Source organism: Magnolia sinica, chromosome 2, assembly GCF_029962835.1.
Source record: "Magnolia sinica isolate HGM2019 chromosome 2, MsV1, whole genome shotgun sequence".
NCBI lineage: Eukaryota > Viridiplantae > Streptophyta > Magnoliopsida > Magnoliales > Magnoliaceae > Magnolia > Magnolia sinica.
In genome coordinates, this window is record NC_080574.1 from 14,074,239 (window position 1) to 14,094,677 (window position 20,439).

General features: G+C 42.7%; 1 protein-coding gene across 1 annotated transcript; it reads left to right on the forward strand.

Moving 5' to 3' along the window:
- Positions 1 to 3,885: 3,885 nt before the first annotated feature.
- LOC131226686 (patatin-like protein 2) lies at positions 3,886 to 7,507 on the forward strand. Its single transcript, XM_058222316.1, has 7 exons — positions 3,886 to 4,260; positions 4,419 to 4,600; positions 4,734 to 4,920; positions 6,399 to 6,560; positions 6,709 to 7,011; positions 7,097 to 7,272; positions 7,372 to 7,507. Exons 1-7 carry the CDS (start codon positions 4,120 to 4,122, stop codon positions 7,451 to 7,453), a joined length of 1,233 nt encoding a protein of 410 aa, XP_058078299.1. The 5' UTR covers positions 3,886 to 4,119; the 3' UTR covers positions 7,454 to 7,507.
- Positions 7,508 to 20,439: the final 12,932 nt, after the last annotated feature.

The following is a 20,439-nucleotide window of genomic DNA, read 5'->3' on the forward strand; positions in this document are numbered from 1 at the left end:
AATCTAAGCTTTGCTCAATGTAAATATACAACTTTCTATCTGTATGTAACCTACAAGTTATCCAAACAGAAAAACTAACTTACTTTTAAGTGACTTACAACTTACATACAAACAGGTTATCTATAAGTAACTTTCACCTGTAAGTGATTTACAACTTAAAAGAACTTACAGGTAAGTCACTTACAACTTAAAAGAACTTACAGGCATTCAAACAGACCCTTAGATGACCTGATCAGATGGAATCCAGTACTTGGACCGGGCTGTGAATAATGTTCTGTACTCAAACTTGAGTTGGGTCATGGCGGGTAAAGTTGGGCCCGACAAGCCCAACACAATTACAATTAAATGGGTTTGGTAGGGCCCGAGCTTGATTAATTTCAAGTAGGTTGAGTCGGGCCACGGAATAATGGGTAGTGGGTTGGGTTTTAACTAGAATTCTGGCTTGTTTAATGAATGGGTTGGGCTCCGGACAATCCTGGCCCTTTAGTGTGAGCCCAACTACGCTACGTGGACTCTTCTAACCGTCCATGTTCTCATGCAAGTGTTGCCCAGTGGATTATTGGATAGGGCCTGATTTCTGGATTTAGGAATGTTTACATCAGTCCCATCTGATGAGTGGCCTAGATTTTTTACAGTATTTTAGGATGACCGTTTATGAAAATCCACTCCCAAAAATAAGTTGATTCGGTTAGTTCTAAACATGTGCTACGCGTTGATGAGATCTAAACCATCAATTTAGTATTTTCCAAATGTAAATAGGCCATGGTCCAAATTTTTTTTTTTTTTTTTTCAAACTCTGAAAATCAACTCAACTTTGCTGGAAATCAGTTTCGAACCAAATCCAATCGAGCCTTTTCGAGCCAAGTCGAACGAGTTAACCAAGCTGGCTATACTTTTACTTAACGGTGTCCAAATGAAAACTAAAAAACACAAATCAGCAAGGACAACCATTAGGCATTAAGCAAGGAAGGGTCCACCATTTATTAGGTGGTTAAGAAAATAAAATCAAAGAAAATTTTGGTTAGGTGACAAGCAACATCCGCTGGGGACGTATGATTGGGACTTGCCCACTTGCTCATTTTCCTTTTAAAAAAAAAAAATAATAAAAAAAATCAGCAATATGGTCCGTCCAGGATGGGGGGCCCACAGAAAAACCTTCTGCATCACTGAACCGTGAACCCCACTCCTACCAAAATCATATGTGATCCACCAGCTGAGATTACGCACTATATCATGGATGCGTTAGAGTAGGTTGTCAGCGGGCCTTGGCAAATGGCAGCCTGAGGTCTATCCAAAAACGGCCCGAATGGTAAATCCTAGGCCGGGCTGGACCTAGGCTTCTATTGACGGGAAGAAAACGGACCGAATGCTAGCCCAATGATTATGAACCGCCCAAGTCCATATGGCCTAAGCCCAAGCTCAGCCACCCATTGTTCCGAAAGATCTAGGGTGTTCATTAGGTGTGGCCCATCATGCATGATATATGACAAAAATGCCCTTGAAACCCTAAAGAGGCTAAGCTGATGGGATCTGAGACTCATCCCGAGCCCAGCCCAATTCATAACCGGGTTCTACAATTAGCCCCTGGATGGGTTTTACAAATTAGGTCGGAGCCCATCCCGGGTTCAGGAATCCAGACCATGCCCAGGGACCAAGGCGTGTCACGTCCGAAAGCCCGATGGGCCAGGTCGGCCCCTTGAGAGCCCGAGTGGGAGTAGCGACTAGCCATGACAGATCTCTTCCCCCACGAGCCTTTGGGCATGTCTGGGAGTAGAGACTAGCGCAACAGTCTTTCAGTGATCTAAACCGTTCGTACTATGTGAGCCGATGTGGATCGCCCACGCACGAAAGAATCTCTGGAATGGGAAAATAGTAATCCTTCAAACAGTAGCCCAAAAATAGACGGCTGGGAAAGAAACTATAAAGACAGTCCACGTACAAAGAAATGGCCAATTATTCAATGGCTGGGATCTTACATTCTGACCTCATAATCGATGGCGTTTCACGGTATCAGCGATTTGGATCACTGAACAATGGATCCCCACTGCAAAGTAAAATGTACAAGCTGAAAGCCCGGGCCTACCGTACAGGCTCTCGGGTCTGGAAGCAATCTTGCGTACCGAGTAACTCTGTACCCTTGGCGAACTGAGTAAACTCTTTGGGACCCATCGTCATTCATGCATTTTATCCACTCCGTCCATCCATTGTACCAGATAATTTTAGGTCTCTAAAAAAAAATGAAGCATATCCAAATCTCAAGTGGACCACACCACCTGAAAGAGTGTGAATTAAACGTCTACCGTTGAAGGGTTCATGGGGCCACAGAAGTTTTAGATCAAGATTATATATTTTTTTTCACTTCATCCATATCTGTTGATCTTACGAACAGGTTGGATGACAAATAAACATCACTGGAGGCCTTTAGAAAAGTTTCAACGGTGGAAATCAATACTTCCATTGTTTCATGTGGTATGATCCATTTGAGCGTTGGATGTGCTTCAATTTTTGGATCAACCCCTAAAATGATCTTGAAAAACGTATGGACGGCGTGGATAAACCACATGCATGCACGGTGGGCCCAACAAAGTTTACTCAGTACGACGGGTCTCGGTTCCGACGCTGCATGGCATTGACGGTAGAGTACGGCAAAGATCGTCATTATAGACTTATAGGGGTGTTTAGACTCCCATGTTAGTTTTACACCATTATATAAAAAATGGTGGCAACTCTTCAAACGTACACATGGTATAGTTTTACAGCAATCCAGACCATCCAAACCAGAACCAATGATGGATAGAGCATAGTAAAAATTTCACTGAAAAGATACTAATAATCCTACCTGTGTATCTTTAGGGCCTATTTGATGGCCATTAAAATTGTGGAACCCACCGTTGCTAAGTCATAATCCTAATATCTTTTTTTTTTTTTCAAAAACCAGGATTTTTTCATAATCCTAATATCTGATTTGTGCATACCTGTGTATCTTTAGGGCCTATTGGATTTCCAATTTACAATGTAAATATATAAGGTGTAAATGGGTAATTATTACTCGAACTTGATTTGAATGCTTCTATGCCGGAATCGAGGAAGGAATACTTTTACTACTAAAATCTGTGGGGTCCACTATTATGTGTCTGATCAATGTCGACCATCCGTTTTCCCCACTCGTTTTAGGGCAGTGGGCCACACCACAGGAAAGAAGGGGAAATTGAACACTTAGAATTCCATTCCTCTTTGGGCTATAAAATTAAAGCTGACTTTACCCTCTCCGATCAGCCATCTAGAATGAGAGCAGCCATCTAGATCAGAGCAGCCATCTAGAATTCCACCATCCGATCAAGCCTGTTTAAATAAAGATTGATAGAGTAGAAAGCCAATTAGAGACAAAGCATACTCTTAAACAAAATCATCGACTAGTCTCATTGTTTTACTCCATCAGACTCAGTCCAACTTTCTTTCTTGTAAGTTCTTCCCATAATAATTGAGCCATTCATATTAAACTTCACCTAACACCTTAGATATTTCTTACCTACAATCCTCACTCCATGAACCTTATAACCTCACATTAGCTTGGCTTGATTGAAAGAAAGAAGTAGTGGTTACAATTCGGACCATTTCAACCACAACCACACATCCCCATCTAAAACATTATCTGTGTTGCTATAGCTTGAATCTGCGTCTTTGAAACTTTTTTGTTTACACACGCACGCACACACACCACACACACACGCTTACACACACACCCCCCACACACGCACGCCGTGGGATTTCACCACTGGTGGGTACTCGAACCCTTGACCCGGTGTTGAAACTCCTGGGAGTCTACCACCTGGGTAAGAGTAAGGACCCTTCTGCGTCTTTGAAACTGAGTCATCGAGTATAAGGAGAATGGTGAAACGAATACCTTTTGCTTGCGTTTACTGATGGAAAATTTGAGAGGTTTCCTTTCTTTGACCTAAGCAAGGCTGTTAATAATACTCATTCAAACACCGGAATACTCATCATTTGAAGAATCCCTCCTCTTCTCAATTCACTTCCTTTGTGAGTTTTTGTTGCTTCTTCTCTTCTCTATCCACTTCCTTTGTGAGTTTTCGTTGCTTCTTCCCTTCTCAATCTGTCATGGAACGAACATCATCTATCATTAATCAGATCCAACCACCAACTTATGGAACGCTAGTCACTATTCTAAGCATTGATGGAGGAGGCATCAGAGGAATTATCCCGGCGACAATCTTAAGCTACTTGGAATCACAACTTCAGGTAGAATAGATTCTTAAGAAAACCCTAATACATGCTTATCAAGCATTAATTATCTAATTATCTCATATTTCCATTACAACAATATGTATCATGTTACTACTTGCATGAGGTCTTTTATTTCCACAGTTTTAATTCCAAAAGAGTGTGTTGTGGAGTAGGAGTTGGATGGTGAGGATGCTAGAATTGCAGACTACTTCGACGTGATTGCTGGGACAAGCGCCGGTAGTCTTGTGACCACTATGTTAACGGCTCCAGACGAAAATAATCGTCCTTTGTTCACTGCCAAAGATATTAAAGCCTTCTACCTTGAGCACAGCTCCAGAATCTTTCCACAGCACCTGTAATAAACTAACTATAGTTACATTACTAATTATAATAACAGTGATATTTTTTCCCCTTTTTTGAATAGTGGTATTGAAGAGAAACTGACTAACATTTCTCGACATGCTTCTTGTATATAAAATCAATCACAGGGGTCCATTCGCTTTGATCATAAAGATATTGAAAGCAGTATCAGGGCCGAAATACAATGGGAAGTATCTTCATGGCCTTCTGAGAGAAAAACTAGGAAAGACGCGGTTGAACCAGACTCTTACGAATGTGGTCATCCCAACATTCGATATCAAGAAACTCCAGCCGACCATCTTCTCTACCTATGAGGTTCTTCTTCATTTCTCATCACAAATTGATATCTAACACCCATTTTCTTATAACGTTTTCTGCCATTTCAATTAAAAATAAAAAATAAAAATGGAAAATGGGTGCAAGAAAATCGACTGGGCTGGTTAAATTGCATTCTTCTTATATTGTCCTTGTCGTTTTATCTCCTTCATATTTTCTGATTCATAGACTTGAAGATGCTGGGAACTTGAGATTTTAGGCATGATATTTAGATGGTGTGGCTCACCTGGGTTGTAGAGGTCCTTGATTTAGGTTGTATTAGGGAGCCACGTTGTATTAGGGTAGTGGTGTGTGGTACACCTGCCAATCCACTTCCTCAAAAATTCTACTCGTCTTTACTTCAAAGATCACATTCAGGTTGTATTAGGGAGCCACGTTGATGCTACAATAATACCAAACTGTATTGTTCGATTACCTAATGTAGGAAAATGGGGTGTAAGCATCAATTGTTAGAAATGTAAGAGTTTGTTGTACACAACGGAGGATAAAAGAAAACGATAACGAAACGATCAGATCTATTGGGTTCAAGGCTCGATTTGAATAGTTAATTTTTAAAGACAGATTTGCTGCCATTTTTCTAGAAGTTCCAGCAATTGCAAACGAAGGTAATCTGCAAATTGTCTTCAGGATATAATGAACTCTCAATTTGATTTTCAACACGAAAATTTGCACATTTAAGTGTTGAACAGATCTCTAGTTTTAACACCAATATGCCTTAAGACATTCAGAAAAAACTCAGTAAGAGATTAGATCAAAAGTAATTGCACAAAAGATGATATAATCTTAATGATTAAGAGTATCTACTTCTGGATTATAGTATCTAGAATTTATATCAATTGAAAGGTTATGGATTTCTTCCTGAAGAGGTGCTAAAAGGCCTCTTTAAAAAATTCATACCCATTCACAACAAATAATTGCCTTTCCATGAAAGGACATGACTCTATGTCCTATGACGGTTATTTCTGTACCCATTCAGACAGGAGCAGTTATTTAACAAGAAAAACTGTATACAAATAAGCGACAAGTGGCATAGGTGCCACATGTACAATCATGTCACAATTACTCTCAATCATAAAAAAGGTAATAAAACATTAGGGTAGATCCCGGTTCAATACCAGTTGAACCATGGTCCAAAAAAGTTTGAACCGTGTGCCAAAAAGACTAAAACTCTTATTGCTCATTGCAACATGTGCAAAGTGCTAAGTGTGCCTAATACAGCAGCCCTATAGCCCATGCCACCTGCGTGCGCGGATGGTGCAAAGGAGATTTGAACCCTGCAGGTTACATAAGCAAAAACCCCTTCTTTTATCGACTGACTATACATACTATTTATGGAAAGTTTAAATAATTAATATATTTATTTACTTTTTAAAAATAACTTTTATTTTTGAAATTTATTTTTATTCTAAAAAACACAACATCAACTACCATGACTTATCATACCTTTTTTTTCTCAGATAAAATCCTCACCAGGCTTGAATGCTCTACTCTCCGATATATGCATCGGCTCATCAGCAGCTCCAACATACCTTCCCGCCCATTATTTCCAAACCAAAGATTCTCGAGGGAAAGTGAGAGATTTCCACCTCATCGATGGAGGTGTCGCTGCTAATAATCCGGTAAGCTCATCGGAATCCTTCAACATATACATACGGGTTTTCTTTTTCAATCTTAACTCTCCATAATTTACATATATAAATGAGAGATTCCAATCCAAATTAGGGTTTTCTTTTTCAATCTTAACTCTCCATAATATCATGGTTTCAGGCATTGGTTGCAATGGGTGAAGTAACAAAGGAGGTCTTTAGAGGGAACCCAGATTTCTTCCCAATCAAACCGATGGATTACGGTAGATTTCTAGTGCTCTCAATAGGAACTGGTTCACCAAAAAGAGATGAGAAATACGATGCGGACCAAGCGAGTAGGTGGGGCATTCTAGGTTGGCTGATCAATAGAGGTTCCACTCCATTAGTCGATGTATTTACTCAAGCAAGTGAAGATATGGTCGATATCCACATTTCTGTGCTTTTTCAAGCCCTACATTGCGAATCAAACTACCTCCGAATTCAAGTAAGCTTACATTCTTGTTTTTATTGATGCCTAACACACAAATCTTTACTCGAGTTAATTACAATAAGTTTTCATGAAAAATTAGGATGATACACTAAGTGAGAACATATCATCACTTGATATCGCTACCAAAGAGAACTTAGATAATCTTGTGAAGATTGGCGATGGGTTACTGAAAAAACCAGTCTCAAGGGTGAATTTAGAGACAGGTATATTCGAACCGATTGAAAATGAAGGAACAAATGAAGAAGTTCTCAAAAGGTAAAAGGATAATAAAATCCTTTCCATTCTTCTTATTACTAGTACTGCTAATTTCATTTATACCATGCTAATAATTATTTTATGGTAATCCTTATGCAGGTTTGCTAAGAAACTTTCTCAAGAAAGGAAGCTTCGCGAGGCGACGTCACCACACGTCAAATTTCTCATTAGCCGTCGGTAGTAGTCAAGATGGATTATTAGCCTAATTAATTAATACGTTGATGAAGATGTAATTATTTGTGTTTGTATTATATCACTTTAGTTCTTTGATTTATGCATTTTATACAAAAGGCAATTCATGTAATGTTCTAGCTGTGCATTGCTTTGTTAAGTACATGCTTCTTGTGAGATATGGAGTTTGAATATCCTTCACAACCTTTTCTTTTTAGAGGTGGGCTAAGGTGGCCATCGACATTAATGGTACTGGTACCGGGCTGTTGTGGGGCCAATGTGATGTGTGCGTAAGATCTGCCCACGGGCCCAAAAATCATCCCTATACGAAACTCAAGTGAATCGCATCGACCCAATAGAACATTTAGGATGGCTTCGGGGCCACTATGTTGTGTTTATGCCATCCAATCCATTCATCACAGGTGACCCACCGAAAATCATGACTTTATAACAGTCAGGTTGGCCGCATCGCAGGAATTTAATTATGGTTTAGGTCATGGTTTGGCGTAGTTCCATATTGTGTGGCGCAACTAGTTTTGGGGTTGGCCTGATTTTTAGTTTCTATGATGAACACAAGGGACCTAACACGATGGGCGGAGTAGATCTGATGTACACATCATCTGAACCATTACAATAGCCTGTCACCGTGTGAGCATATCTTCTTTTTAATTGAGAATTTTGCTGACAAATGATAAGGAGACGTGTACAATGGACGGTACGTGTACCTAACATTATCACATTCCATTTGTGGTGAGAGGGAATCCCTTTGCAAGTACTTAACGAGAATTGCAAACTGGATTGTGCTCAAATTAAAAATAGGAGTCGTAGCTCCGGCCGGAAGAAAGTCATGAATTTCAGTACCCTTACAAAGAGTGTCTGTGTCTCCTCAAAACTAACGAATTAGTCGAGGGTTCCCAATGGGCAGGGTCAATGCTGAATTCGGGCTTGACTGACCATTTTCTGGACTTAAAAAAAAATAAAATAAAATAATTTACTGGGCCTGAAAGCCAGGTCCAGAATTAGTCCATTTGTTAATCTGTTCGTCACATTCAGGTTAGGACCTGACTCATATCAGGCATGGATGTGCCTGACCTGGCCGTTTGCGAGCTTCCATATGGATTGCATTGGATTCCAAAATCACAAATCAAGGTGATTTCAAATACTTGGTTATATTTGACAGCTTGTTGGAATCCAAAAATAGAAATGCATTAAAATTTTGTAGCTTATTTGTAGATGTTTGAATTTGAATGCTAAATTGAAGCAGGGATGAACGTGATGAGGTCCATCACCGTCTTCCTCAAGAGAATAACTACTCCGAATTTACGGAGCTTCTCTGGACTACTCACAGAGACTTCTCGAATCCACGAGGAAAGAAAGCGGAAAATATAAATAAATTCTAATAAATTCAAAATTGATTTAATGAATCCCAATAAGCGAGTTCACAACCCTTTAAATAGGGATATCAAGCAATGGAAGAGAAATCAGAAGCAAACAACAACTAAAACACCTAGAATTCGTGACTTACTATAAATAGTAAACTTACTATTTATAGATGGTCGTGATGTCTACTAGTGCGCAAGATTTTCAGTCAAAAATAGTAAGTGTCCTATTTGGCTTCACCAAACCATTCTCCTAATTATTCTAAGCTCTTTTCACGTTGGACGTATGTAACGCCCTGAAAATCGGGGGTTGAGTAGAAGTCCAATTCCCGAGTTCCAATGCATCACTTATGCAACATATTTAATGATGATTAAATGTCATCTATATTAGTGCATAAAACATGAATAAGATTAAGCCAAATCAGCAACACATAATCCAGGGACAGTTGTAATACACAAGCGGAAGATTGAAACGAGTATGTATAACTTTATAAACCAGTTTAGGTCTCAAAAATATGTATGCATTGCCATGTCAATAATTACATGTATTAATTCAAATTACAAAATGTCAAAATGTAAAAGTCCACTATAAGCGTAACCCTGAAGCCCCGCCGATCAGAACGGTCTAGGTAAACCTGCCAGAATATTGCATATAGGAGAAGGCATCCTCATCGTCTACGAAGTCCGCCATCGCCTCATCAGTCGGTACTCCATTTGCATCTAAGACAGAGTCTGGTTAGTGTGTACAACACCGTCCCGTAACGTGGGAGTGAGTGATGAGAGTGAGGGATCAACTCAGTGGAATAATAAAGCAAAGGTAAACATGTTCTCAATTCAGTCAAGCAGTAATGATAAAACAATACAATCAAACATTCCTAAGTACTCTGATTAATATAAGAATGGTATGATTAAATGATGCATGCCCTTGCCTGCACTCCCTCTGCGATCTTCATCGAATGGTCGCGCATGTCAGTCACTTCCTCAGTGCTCTGCCCAACGCCAAACGGCACATGCAGTGCGGTGCATGATCGTGATTACCAAGTTCTTATTAGTCCTTTTCATACAGCAGGATTGAGAAGCTAAGGTACCTCTCTTATATCAATTCTCAAACGATGATCCAATCTAGGGTCGTCAATCATAGTAAATCTCATACAATGATACAGTTCTAAGTCGCTGCAAAGGGTTCGTCACCTTATCAATGCAGGCCTAGTGTACTCCTGTTGCTACGAAAGGACTCGTCGCCTCTACGCAGTTTTAGCGTATGCTCGAAGTCACTACAAAGGGCTCGTCACCTTTTCATTGTAGGCCGACAGCTCGAATACAGTGTCTCATACAACCGTAATCAGCTCACGAGTCTGGGTTGCTCATTGGTCACTACGGGAAGGCTCGTCACCCCAGCGTATGCCGACAGCTCGACCACGGTGTCTCATACTACCATGTCCGGCTCATGAGTCTTAGTGGATCGAGGTACCAAGGTTTAAAAGGGTTTTCACTGGTGAGTATGGTACCTTAGATTCAAGCAGTAGCGTCCATACATGGTGAACATACATCGTGTCAATCGGGTTACTTGACGAGCTCAACTAGTACGAGCGCACGTTGAGTTAATCGACATGAAATGCGTAAGCACTCCTTGTGGCCTAACCACTGCCGACATCTCAAGCAAGGCTCGGATTCATCGGTCACGTCCTATGTGGCGAAACAACCTCAGCCACTTATTTAGTGCCTGTTACCGATTGCTTGGACTATTCTGTAGTCCCAAACACATTCAATTATAACAGATAAGCATACAAGAAAATCAGAGCAGTAATGGATCAACAATTCCAATCATACTAGCATATAAGCATTTAATGGATTTCAACTTAAACATGAATTCACACATATGTAGTGCCTAAGTAAAATAGACAAAGAATATAAATTACATGGAGAAAATCATACACATCATTAAGGTAGTTGAAAATCTCTTCTCAACGCCCATAGAAAGTACAATTCATCATACACTTATTCATTCAGACATTTCTACAAATACTTAGGCTACATATTTCAACATACATGACATATGTTGGTGATAGCACGTATTAGGGCAAATCCTTTCACTAAGGAATTGTCACATATACTTCAACCATATGTCTACAACAGTTAACCATGGCAAATCTATATCCAGAATCCATACACATACAAACATTTCAACAAACACAAGAATACACAATATTCAACATAGTTCATATATATGTGTAAAGTGCAGGAACAACGTGTCTAAGCATGTGATAGCAATTCAAGTCAATCATAAATCATTAACTGACATTGAAAGCCTTGAAAACCATAACCTAAATATTTATAGTCCGTACCTTTCGCTGGTAGACTCGTAGCGAACTCAGTTTTAAAAGTCAAGTCTTGTTTAAAGCACCACAATAACCTATAACAGGGAATAGGTTAGCTAATTCATCTATTACGCTAGTCAAAAACCCTAAGACAAGTTAGAGTTAGGTTTTCTTACCTAAGAACGGGATTGGTATCACCCGTATAGTGACACAGGAGTGGCGGTTGAGTGCATGGAGTAGCGGGATCGAATCCCAGAGAGAATCTCCAACTTACTCTCTCACTTTCTCTATTTTCCCTTCTCTTTTCTCTCCTCTCTCCCCTAGGGTTTCTCAAATTCGTATGGGGTGAGAGAGAGAGAGAGAGGGTTTAAGGTCCTTATGTAGGCCCAGGTTTGATGGAAATGGCCCAAGGCCAAGGCATACTTAGGTTATATCCAAATACGGACTGTTCTGGTGCAACGGAGCACTTCTGGTGGCCCCTTTTCCACGTGCGGTCGGACTTAAGTTCCCTGGCCATGGATCTAGGTCAGGCTGAGTTTTCGTTCCGATCGGGTTTGTAGATCAGCCGTGGAGGACCAGTGTCAGTTCAACGATCACGGTCACTCGATCAGGGTCACAAGTACACCGACATGTGTGGGACATTTCTCCTGATCCGAGGGTGTATTTGGGTCAAATTTTGACGGTCTGAATCCTTATATTTGGCTCACAAGCGATACGACTCAGATTACTTAAATTTGGATTTTTATTTCTAAATATTTTCACGTTTCTCACACACTTTGCTACAGGCTCAAGTTGTGCATTTCTAGACATAATTAAGACTTGATTTTCAAGGGGGTTGTCAAGTCCAGTAATGCGGTCATATCCGTATAGTTTCAGAGTAATCAAACTTTCGACGTGCGGTTCAGGTCCGATACAGAGTTTCAAGATGCTCCCGAGAGAAACTGAATCTTAAGATGGATTTTAGATTTCAGGGTAATGTAGCGTCAATGATTCTGCACATTTTGGGTCTTGCAGATCATATTTAAAGTGATTAGTGCTAATTTCATAAGCACTCTAATTTATCACTTGCTAATATTAACCTAATTTCTAAAGGTTTCGGTCCTGGGTGATTTCTGCCTGAGGTGGTACTCGGGTCATTGTACAGATTTTTTCGAGACGTTACAATCTAGCCCCTTTAAAGAAAAATTTCATCCTCGAAATTAGTACCTTTTCGTACTTGAGAATCTGAGGGTAGTTCTTTCGAACCTCGGCTTCTGTCTCCCAAGTAGCCTCTTCTTCCGTGTGATGCGTCCACAGCACTTTCACCAGTGGAATAACCTTGTTACGCAGCACCTGTTTCTTCCTGTCTAGGATACGCGTCGGTCACAGTATATATGTAGCGTCCTCACTCAACTGCACCTGCTCCCATTTGATAATGTGGGAAGGATCGGGAACGTATTTCTTCAGCATAGAAACATGAAACACATTATGTATGCCCGCAAGTGGTGTGGGCAAAGCAAGGTGATACGCTACCGCACCCACTCGATCAAGTATCTGGAATGGGCCAATGAATCGAGGCATAAGCTTTCCTTTCTTGCCAAACCGAAGGACTCCTTTCATAGGAAAAACTCTGAGGAACACATGGTCTCCGACCTCGAATTTTAGCAGTCGCCGCCTCATATCCGCGTAGCTCTTCTGTCTGCTTTGCGCTGTCAGAAGTCGGCGCTTGATAATGTCGACTTTCTCTGAAGTCGCCTGAACTAACTCCGGGTTAATCAAGCTCTTCTCGCCAACCTCTGCCCAGTAATGCGGTGCCCTGCACAATACCTCGTAAGGAGCCATGCCAATACTTACCTAGAAGCTGTTGTTATAGGCGAACTTTGCACAAGGAAGACAGTTATCCCAACTGTCCTTGAAATCCAGCACATAGGCCCGCAACATATCTTCTAGAATCTGATTCACCCGTTCCGTCTGCCCGTCAATCTGTGGGTGGAACGAGGTACTGAACTTCAACTTTATACCTATCGCTTCTTGGATGTGAGTCCAGAAGATAGATGTAAATCGCGTGTCTCGGTCCGACACGATCTCCAAGGGAACTCCATGCAGACGTATTATCTCTTTGATGTACAACTTGGCCAACTCGTCTGTAGAGTTTGAAACTCTGATAGGGAGGAAATGAGCCTATTTCGTCAACCGGTCTACGATCACTCAAATGGAGTCATAACCCTTCCTTGTCTTCGGCAGCCCTGAAATGAAATCTATAGAGATGAAGTCTCACTTCCATTCAGCTATGGGCATGGCCTGAAGCAAACCAGGAGATCGGCGATGCTCTGCCTTAACCTACTCGCACGTGAGACAATGTGACACGTAATCTGCTATGTGAGCCTTCATATTGTTGTTCCCTCCCCAAGTATAGGGTTGTGATGTAGTAATAAACTCGGTGAGACCGAGGTCGAATCCCAAGGGACTGATACTTGTACGTTTCCTGAAACTAGGTAGAAATAGAACTAGCCTAAGATGAAATCTAAATCCAATATAAAGTGATGAATAATGGTGAGAGATTAATCTAAAACTTAAGAGAAATCGGAGATAAGAAACTAGGAATTCAGAGGATCCACTTGTAAAGATCAGGGAGATCTTATGCCTGCTTCAAAAATCATGAAAATTAAACTGAACTTCCTCTGATATAATTTTAAGGAGATGAAAGGTATATGAATTAGAGTGGATTCCATCACTAAACCATGCCCATGAGACAAAGTCAACAACAGAATTAAACTAATTATCAACCAATCAGATGATTATGAAGGTTAGGAAGGGTACCGACATCCAACTATGCCCAGGAGACGATGGCGAACAACAGGGCTTCTTGACGTCATAATCAAAATAAGGAAAAAGAAATACTCAAAGCCATTGCAAACCCATTGTAATTTCAGTCACAACAGGCCATTAAAAACTGAAAATATTCCCATAATAAAATTAAATAAAAAATCCATTCAATCTAAACAAAAGGCACAAGCAAATAGTTCTCCCATCACGCTACAAGCTTCACCTCTTAGCCCTAGTTAAGAGGTTTAGCCCAGCACAATTTTGATTAACTAAATCTCAAAAGAAAAGAAAAGGAAAAAAAATAAAAACAAAAAAAACAAACTCTGTCCTCTACTTCTCTTCCTCTCTCCCTGACGTGGGTCCTTGCAAAAACCGATCCCCTGTTCTTCCTTTTCTCTTCTCTCTTTATAGCCCCTGTAAAAGGGCAGTGGAGCGGACAGTTTCTCAAGAGCCGACGTCGCTGGAATTTTTTTTTACGCACTCCTCAAAACAGCAACCGGATGTGCTTTGGATAATGGAGTTGGTGGTATCTGTGGGACCCACTTACAGTAATCCTTCAGCGAATCTGCATCGATCATTGTCTTAGTACGGTCCATTTAGGCCAATATTCGAAATTTGGAATAGATCGGAACTTTTGATGGGCCACCTCGTGGATCAATGTCTGGCGAAAGATCCAATCCTGACAATCTTATCTGAATAAATGGTTGTAAGGGAATAGGAGTTTTTGGTCGGCATCCTCCTCTGGACACTCTGGACGGTCGGGATCAGCCGTCCGATGATGAAAGTGGGCCGTTGATGGAACAATAGACAGCCTGTGTGCGGAAGAAAACAGAGAGCTTCCGTCTCTGTTTAGGAAAGCTCAGCTGGCGCGGATTGGGTTTGCTTCCCTGTCGATAATGAAGGTGCAAGATCCGGTGTCCGGTCGGTTTTGAGCTAGCTTCAATATGGACAGTGTGGATCAAAGATCTGATTTGTGATGACGGGCCACCATCCTCTGAGAACAGAAGTTGATCGATGCATCATACTGTAAGAGCTCCTGCTTCACTAGACATTTGGGTCACCCTCAGGTCCCGTCTGTATGCGATACTTGTAGTGGTTGGCCGAAATTTCATCATGAATATGATGGACGGTCTGGATCTTTCAACATACTAATGGGCAGGGCCCACTATAAAAACCCAGTGGATGGCACGTCCGTCGCTGGAAGTTTCGCATAGCTCTATTTGGAAAGTTTACAAAAAATAGGTGGGGCCCACTTCTGATGGTATTTTCAAAGATCTACTCCGCTCATCATTTTCTTAATAAAGTATAAGCCTATGGGTCAAAGTATGAAGTAGATCCAAACTCCAGGTGGGCCACACAATCAACCTGTAATGAGTCGATACAGAATGTTGAAGCAAACCTCTTGCTTACGTGCATGCATGTATATGAATTTCGTTATATTTACAGAATTGCCACTCTGCCTTCTAGAAACGTCCGTCGTTCGTTCCTCCCTACTGCACCATCCAAGAGAAGTGAAATTTGGCAAATATCCACCGTTTTTCGTGCTCTTTCCATCAGTTCAGTTTGGGTCCAGATCTCTCAAGGATGTCCAAGATGCTTTCTTAATGGTTATTGTCCTCTGATCTCTCTGTTGGGCCACTTCCACGAGGATCTAATGGCTGAAATTTGACGTGTACGGTTAATTTATGGTCCTCAGGCCATTTATGAAGTTTCGAGCCGAGTGGATGGTGGAAACCCTGTGATCTTGCATTCTGACTAACTTTCAGGCCACTTAAGCTTCAGTTTCTCAATTTTCTCGGATCTCTGGCGTGTATATCCATCGATCTCGGTCCCCTGGAGTCCATTCCTTGCTCTGGTGACTTCGGAGCGTTAAATCCATGCTTTTAATACTCTTTTTCAATCAAAGCTCCTTATTACATCCTGCAACAAAAACACGATTAAATTATAATATTAGGCATTATCGTGTACATAAAATCAGGAAGTAATCGGGGTCTGATATGCAATATTCGACCCTCAATAATTGTCCCATCAGTACGACTTCTTCATGTCACGATACATCTTCGTACTGCCTGGATGCATAGCCATCCTTGAGTCGTGAGCGGCCTCAAGAACTTCCTTCCTCAAGTCAGGGAGGTTCGGGACGCATAGGCGGTCACGGTAACGTAAGCCCCCATCCGTACCAACTCTCCACTCTGAGTCCTCATCTGCACTAACCTGCCCTCTTATCTTCGCCAACAACTCATCGTTTGCCTGGGCTGCGATAATCCTGTCATCAATGAGGGGCTGTATTCAAATATGTGCGATGCCCTCATACGGCTCCTCCACATTGAGTTTCTGCTCAAAGTCTCGCATAAACTCTACCATGTCCCACTCTGCTATCATCAACAGAGTCGTAAATGTCATTGCCTTCTTGCGGCTCAGCGCGCCTGCCACAAGGTTGGCCTTACCGGGATGGTAAGAGACCTTGAACTTGAAGTCCTTCAAGGTTTCCATCCATCGCTGCTGCCTCATATTCAGGTCCTGCTAAGTGAATATGTATCTAAGGCTCTTGTGATCGCAAAAGAGCTCGAACTCTTCTCCGAAGAGGTAATGCCTCCAGATCTTCAAGGCAAAGATGATGGCAGCTAACTCCAGGTCGTGCGTAGGGTAGTTTTCCTCGTGTTTCCTCAACTGTCGTGACAGATAAGCAAAAACCATGTCCTTCTGCATCAAAACACCGCCCAAACCGACTCGAGATCCGTCCGTGTATATCGTATACTTGACCCCTTACTTTGGCAATACTAACACAGGGGCGGACGTCAACTTGTCCTTCAGCTCCTGAAAAGCTGCTTTCGCCTTTTCATTCCAAGCAAACTTCAGATCCTTCCGTGTCAACTGAGACAAAGGTCTATCTATCTTCGAGAAATTCCGAATGAATCGTCGATAGTAACCTGCCAGACCAAGGAAACTCTTCACCTCAGTAACCGAACCGGGCTGCTTCCAGTCCTGAACTGCAGCTACCTTGGCAAGGTCCATAGCTATCCCTTCTCTGGACACCACGTGTCCCAGAAACTTGACTTCCTCTTTCCAGAAATCGCACTTCTTGTATTAGGCGAACAACTGGTTCTTCCTCAGAATATTCAAGACTGCTCGCAGGTGTTCCTCGTGCTCTTCCCGATTCTTAGAGTATATTAGGATATCATCAATAAACACGATGACGAATCGGAATAGAAATGACCGAAATACCCTGTTCATTAGGTCCATGAACACAGCTGGTGTGTTCGTAAGGTTGAACGAAATTATGAGAAACTCATAGTATTCAAAATTGGTCCTAAAGGCTGTCTTCTGCACGTCTTCATCTCTGACACGTAACTGGTGATACCCCGACTGCAAGTTAATCTTCGAGAAATACCTTACCCCCTTCAACTGATCAAACAAGTCATCTATCTTAGGCAAAGGATACTTGTTCTTTATCGTCACTTGGTTCAACTTGAGATAATCAATACATAATCGCAAAGATCCATCCTTCTTCTTTACAAACAATACGGGGGCTCCCCATAGAGATACGCTGGGTCGTATAAAGTCTGCATCCAACAGATCATCGATCTGTTTCCTGAGCTCCTCCATCTCACACGGAGCCATGCGATAGGTCGGAAGAGACACAAGTGTCGTACCAGGCACTAGATCGATCATAAATCGACTTTGCACTGAGGGGATAGTCTAGGTATCTTCCTGAACACGTCTGAGAACTCTTGGACCACAAGAGTGTTATCAAGCGCTGGACCATGAGCGTCCTCCAGCATAGAAGCATAACAATCAATGCGATAGGGCCAACTGACCTACACTGGGAAAGTAAAGGTCGTGCCCTCTGGTCCATAAGCTGTCACCACTCTATAATCGCGGTCGATCTCTGCCATTATCTCTGTGAGCCAATCCATACCGAGAATGATATCATAGTGATCTAATAGAGTGACAATCAAGTCGAGGAGCGCTGTCCCGCTTCCTACATCTATCGAACATCCCTTATAGATCTTGGTAGCATCCGAGAAAGTCCCTGTGGCAGTAAGGATTCTCACCCCAACCATAGGACTAGTTTCCAACCCCTGCCGCTTGACTGCTCCGCACGATATGATAGAGACAGTGAACCTGGTGTCCACTAATAAAAAGACTGGAGTACCTTAGATATGTGCCGTAACATCAAAAGCCATAGGTGGCGTAGGTGCTGCCTCTGATGCTTCAGCTGTAAGTGAGTGCACTCGAGCTTGCTGAAAACGGTTAGGCTGAGGTACCATAGGCCGTTGAGGCGGCCTAGATTGAGGTACAAGTGGCCGGAATGATGGATGAGCTGGTGCCATGAGTAGAGGTGGTGCTGATATAACCTGTGAAAGCAGGCGGATGACCCTCTGGGGCGGTGAGAAACCGTTATCCCTCATCCTGGTGAAGCAGTTCACCTCTGTGTGGCCTGGCCTCTTGCAGTAGGCACACCACACGTCAGGTCGCCTCACAGGGGCAGGTGAAGCCGTCAGTCTTGGCGGTGAATCTGACCGTGGCCTCTTCCTGAGGAATGGTCTGCTCTGAATCTTTGGTCACGGCCTAGGAGCCATCGGTGCTCTCATACGGGACTACCTGTCCCCGTCCTACTCAGCTCTCATGGACATACTCATTAGCTCAGAATAGCTAGGTATGCTAGCGCAGCACATCTTCGAGCGAATATCTGATCGCAAGCCCTCAGAAAAACGCCGCATACGCATTGGCTCATCTGCTAGAATCAACGGGGTATACCTACCCAACTCTGTAAACCTGTGCTCATACTCTGCCACTGACATCCCTCCCTGTCAAAGGCGAAGGAACTCACTCTCCTTCTAGTGGCGATAGGTGATGGGGTAGTATTTCTCGTAGAAGCGAGTCTCAAAATCTTCCCATGTTCATACATGTCTAACCACAACGGTACGGAGGACACTATCCCACCATAAGCTGGACTCCTTCTCGAACATGAAGGTGACCAACTCTACCTGCTCGGACCCTGTGCAATGCAGCGACTTTAGCATCTTAGAGATACGGTCAAGCCAATACTCGACCTCCTAGGGTCTGTGAGTACCCGCAAAGGTAGGGGGTCGTAAGCACTGAAATCGCTCAAAGTGGCCGCTGGCACCTGCATTCCCAGCAGGGGGTGTAAATGGAGCAGGCGAAGCTACACCCATGCTCTGGGTGAAAATCCCCGCCATGGTGGCCAAAAATTGCTGCTGCTGCTGTTACTATGCCTGCTGCTGCTACTGCATTAACAACATCATCTGCTCAGCCTATCAGTAGAGGGAGCCGACTGAGGTACAGATGGCGTCGAGGAGGACGCGCGGTTCTGCTCTGGAACCGGTGGCACAACAAGTATAGGCCCATTGGTAGGGCCAATGGCTGGCTGAGAGTCCGGCATAATGTCAGTGGAGATGGGCCCGAACTAGGGTCCGTATGGCTATCGCTAAGGGGAGGTGCCCTGTCAAACGAATCGCCAAGAGTGAGCCGTGCCGTACTCTGTGTGGCCTTAGGTGACATTCTCTATATACAACATAAGGTGCAATCTAGGTCAGATTCAGCATGCCCATGACCCTAACCACACATCATTTACACACAGTTTCAAGAAACTTCATGCATTTCATTTACCAAAATTGTTACAATACATGAAATATGACATTACATGAATCATGACAGGAAACGCATATGAGTTATTGCAAGTAAAGCTGCAAACATTAAGACAACTAACAAACACAACCACACTATTTACTTACGATACTACTAAGCTCTTTAAACATTAAAACACAAACATTCTAAGACAACAACAAAACAAACTATTGGGCAATGGCATGGATGACTAGATGTCCGAGTCTGGCGATGGAGAAGGGGCGCCCTTTTCCTACAGGCAACACAGGATAGCTTTCAAGGTGTGGGTCACCTTCTTGAACTTGTGCTTCACAAGGGCCTGGACATCAATAATCTCCTGTCGCAAGGCAGCTTGGCCCTCCTCAAGTCGAGCTAAGCGGGCTTCCTTAGCAGCCCGATCAGGGTCATGCTCCGTTGCCGTAGGAAGGGAACTCTCGTCCCTGTCCTGTGCCTCCACTTCTTCTTCCTGTTCTTCTTCTATCTCTTCTCTGCTTTCCTCCTTGCTTTCGTACTCTTCACTAGCCGTCTCGTCCTTACTCTCATCGAGTCAGGCTTGCCGCTGTTGTGGCCTAATTTTCATCTGATTGAGAGTAGTCTCGTTGATGTAATGGGTCGGCACCGGCACTTCTGGCCCAAGTCTATAGTCAAACTCACGTGCAATCTTGTATATGAGTCGGCTAAATGGTTGCAAATCAGACGCTCTAGTGAAGCGTGCGGTAAGAACTATGTGCCGCAGAACGTGCATAGGCATGCACAACTTCTCTCCCTGCCCTACTTGGTATAGGAAATCTACCATCAAACGGGTGCACTCGCTGCGGTTGCGCCACCTGGGGTACACGTTGTACTTGAAGATGTGGTGGAGC

Bases quoted from the DNA above. Each gene is read 5' to 3' on its own strand.
- LOC131226686 (XM_058222316.1), top strand. From the start codon at position 4,120: ATGGAACGAACATCATCTATCATTAATCAGATCCAACCACCAACTTAT. The intron at 4,261-4,418 runs GTAGAATAGATT...GTTGTGGAGTAG, and splicing joins ACTTGGAATCACAACTTCAG to GAGTTGGATGGTGAGGATGC. The intron at 7,273-7,371 runs GTAAAAGGATAA...ATCCTTATGCAG, and splicing joins AATGAAGAAGTTCTCAAAAG to GTTTGCTAAGAAACTTTCTC.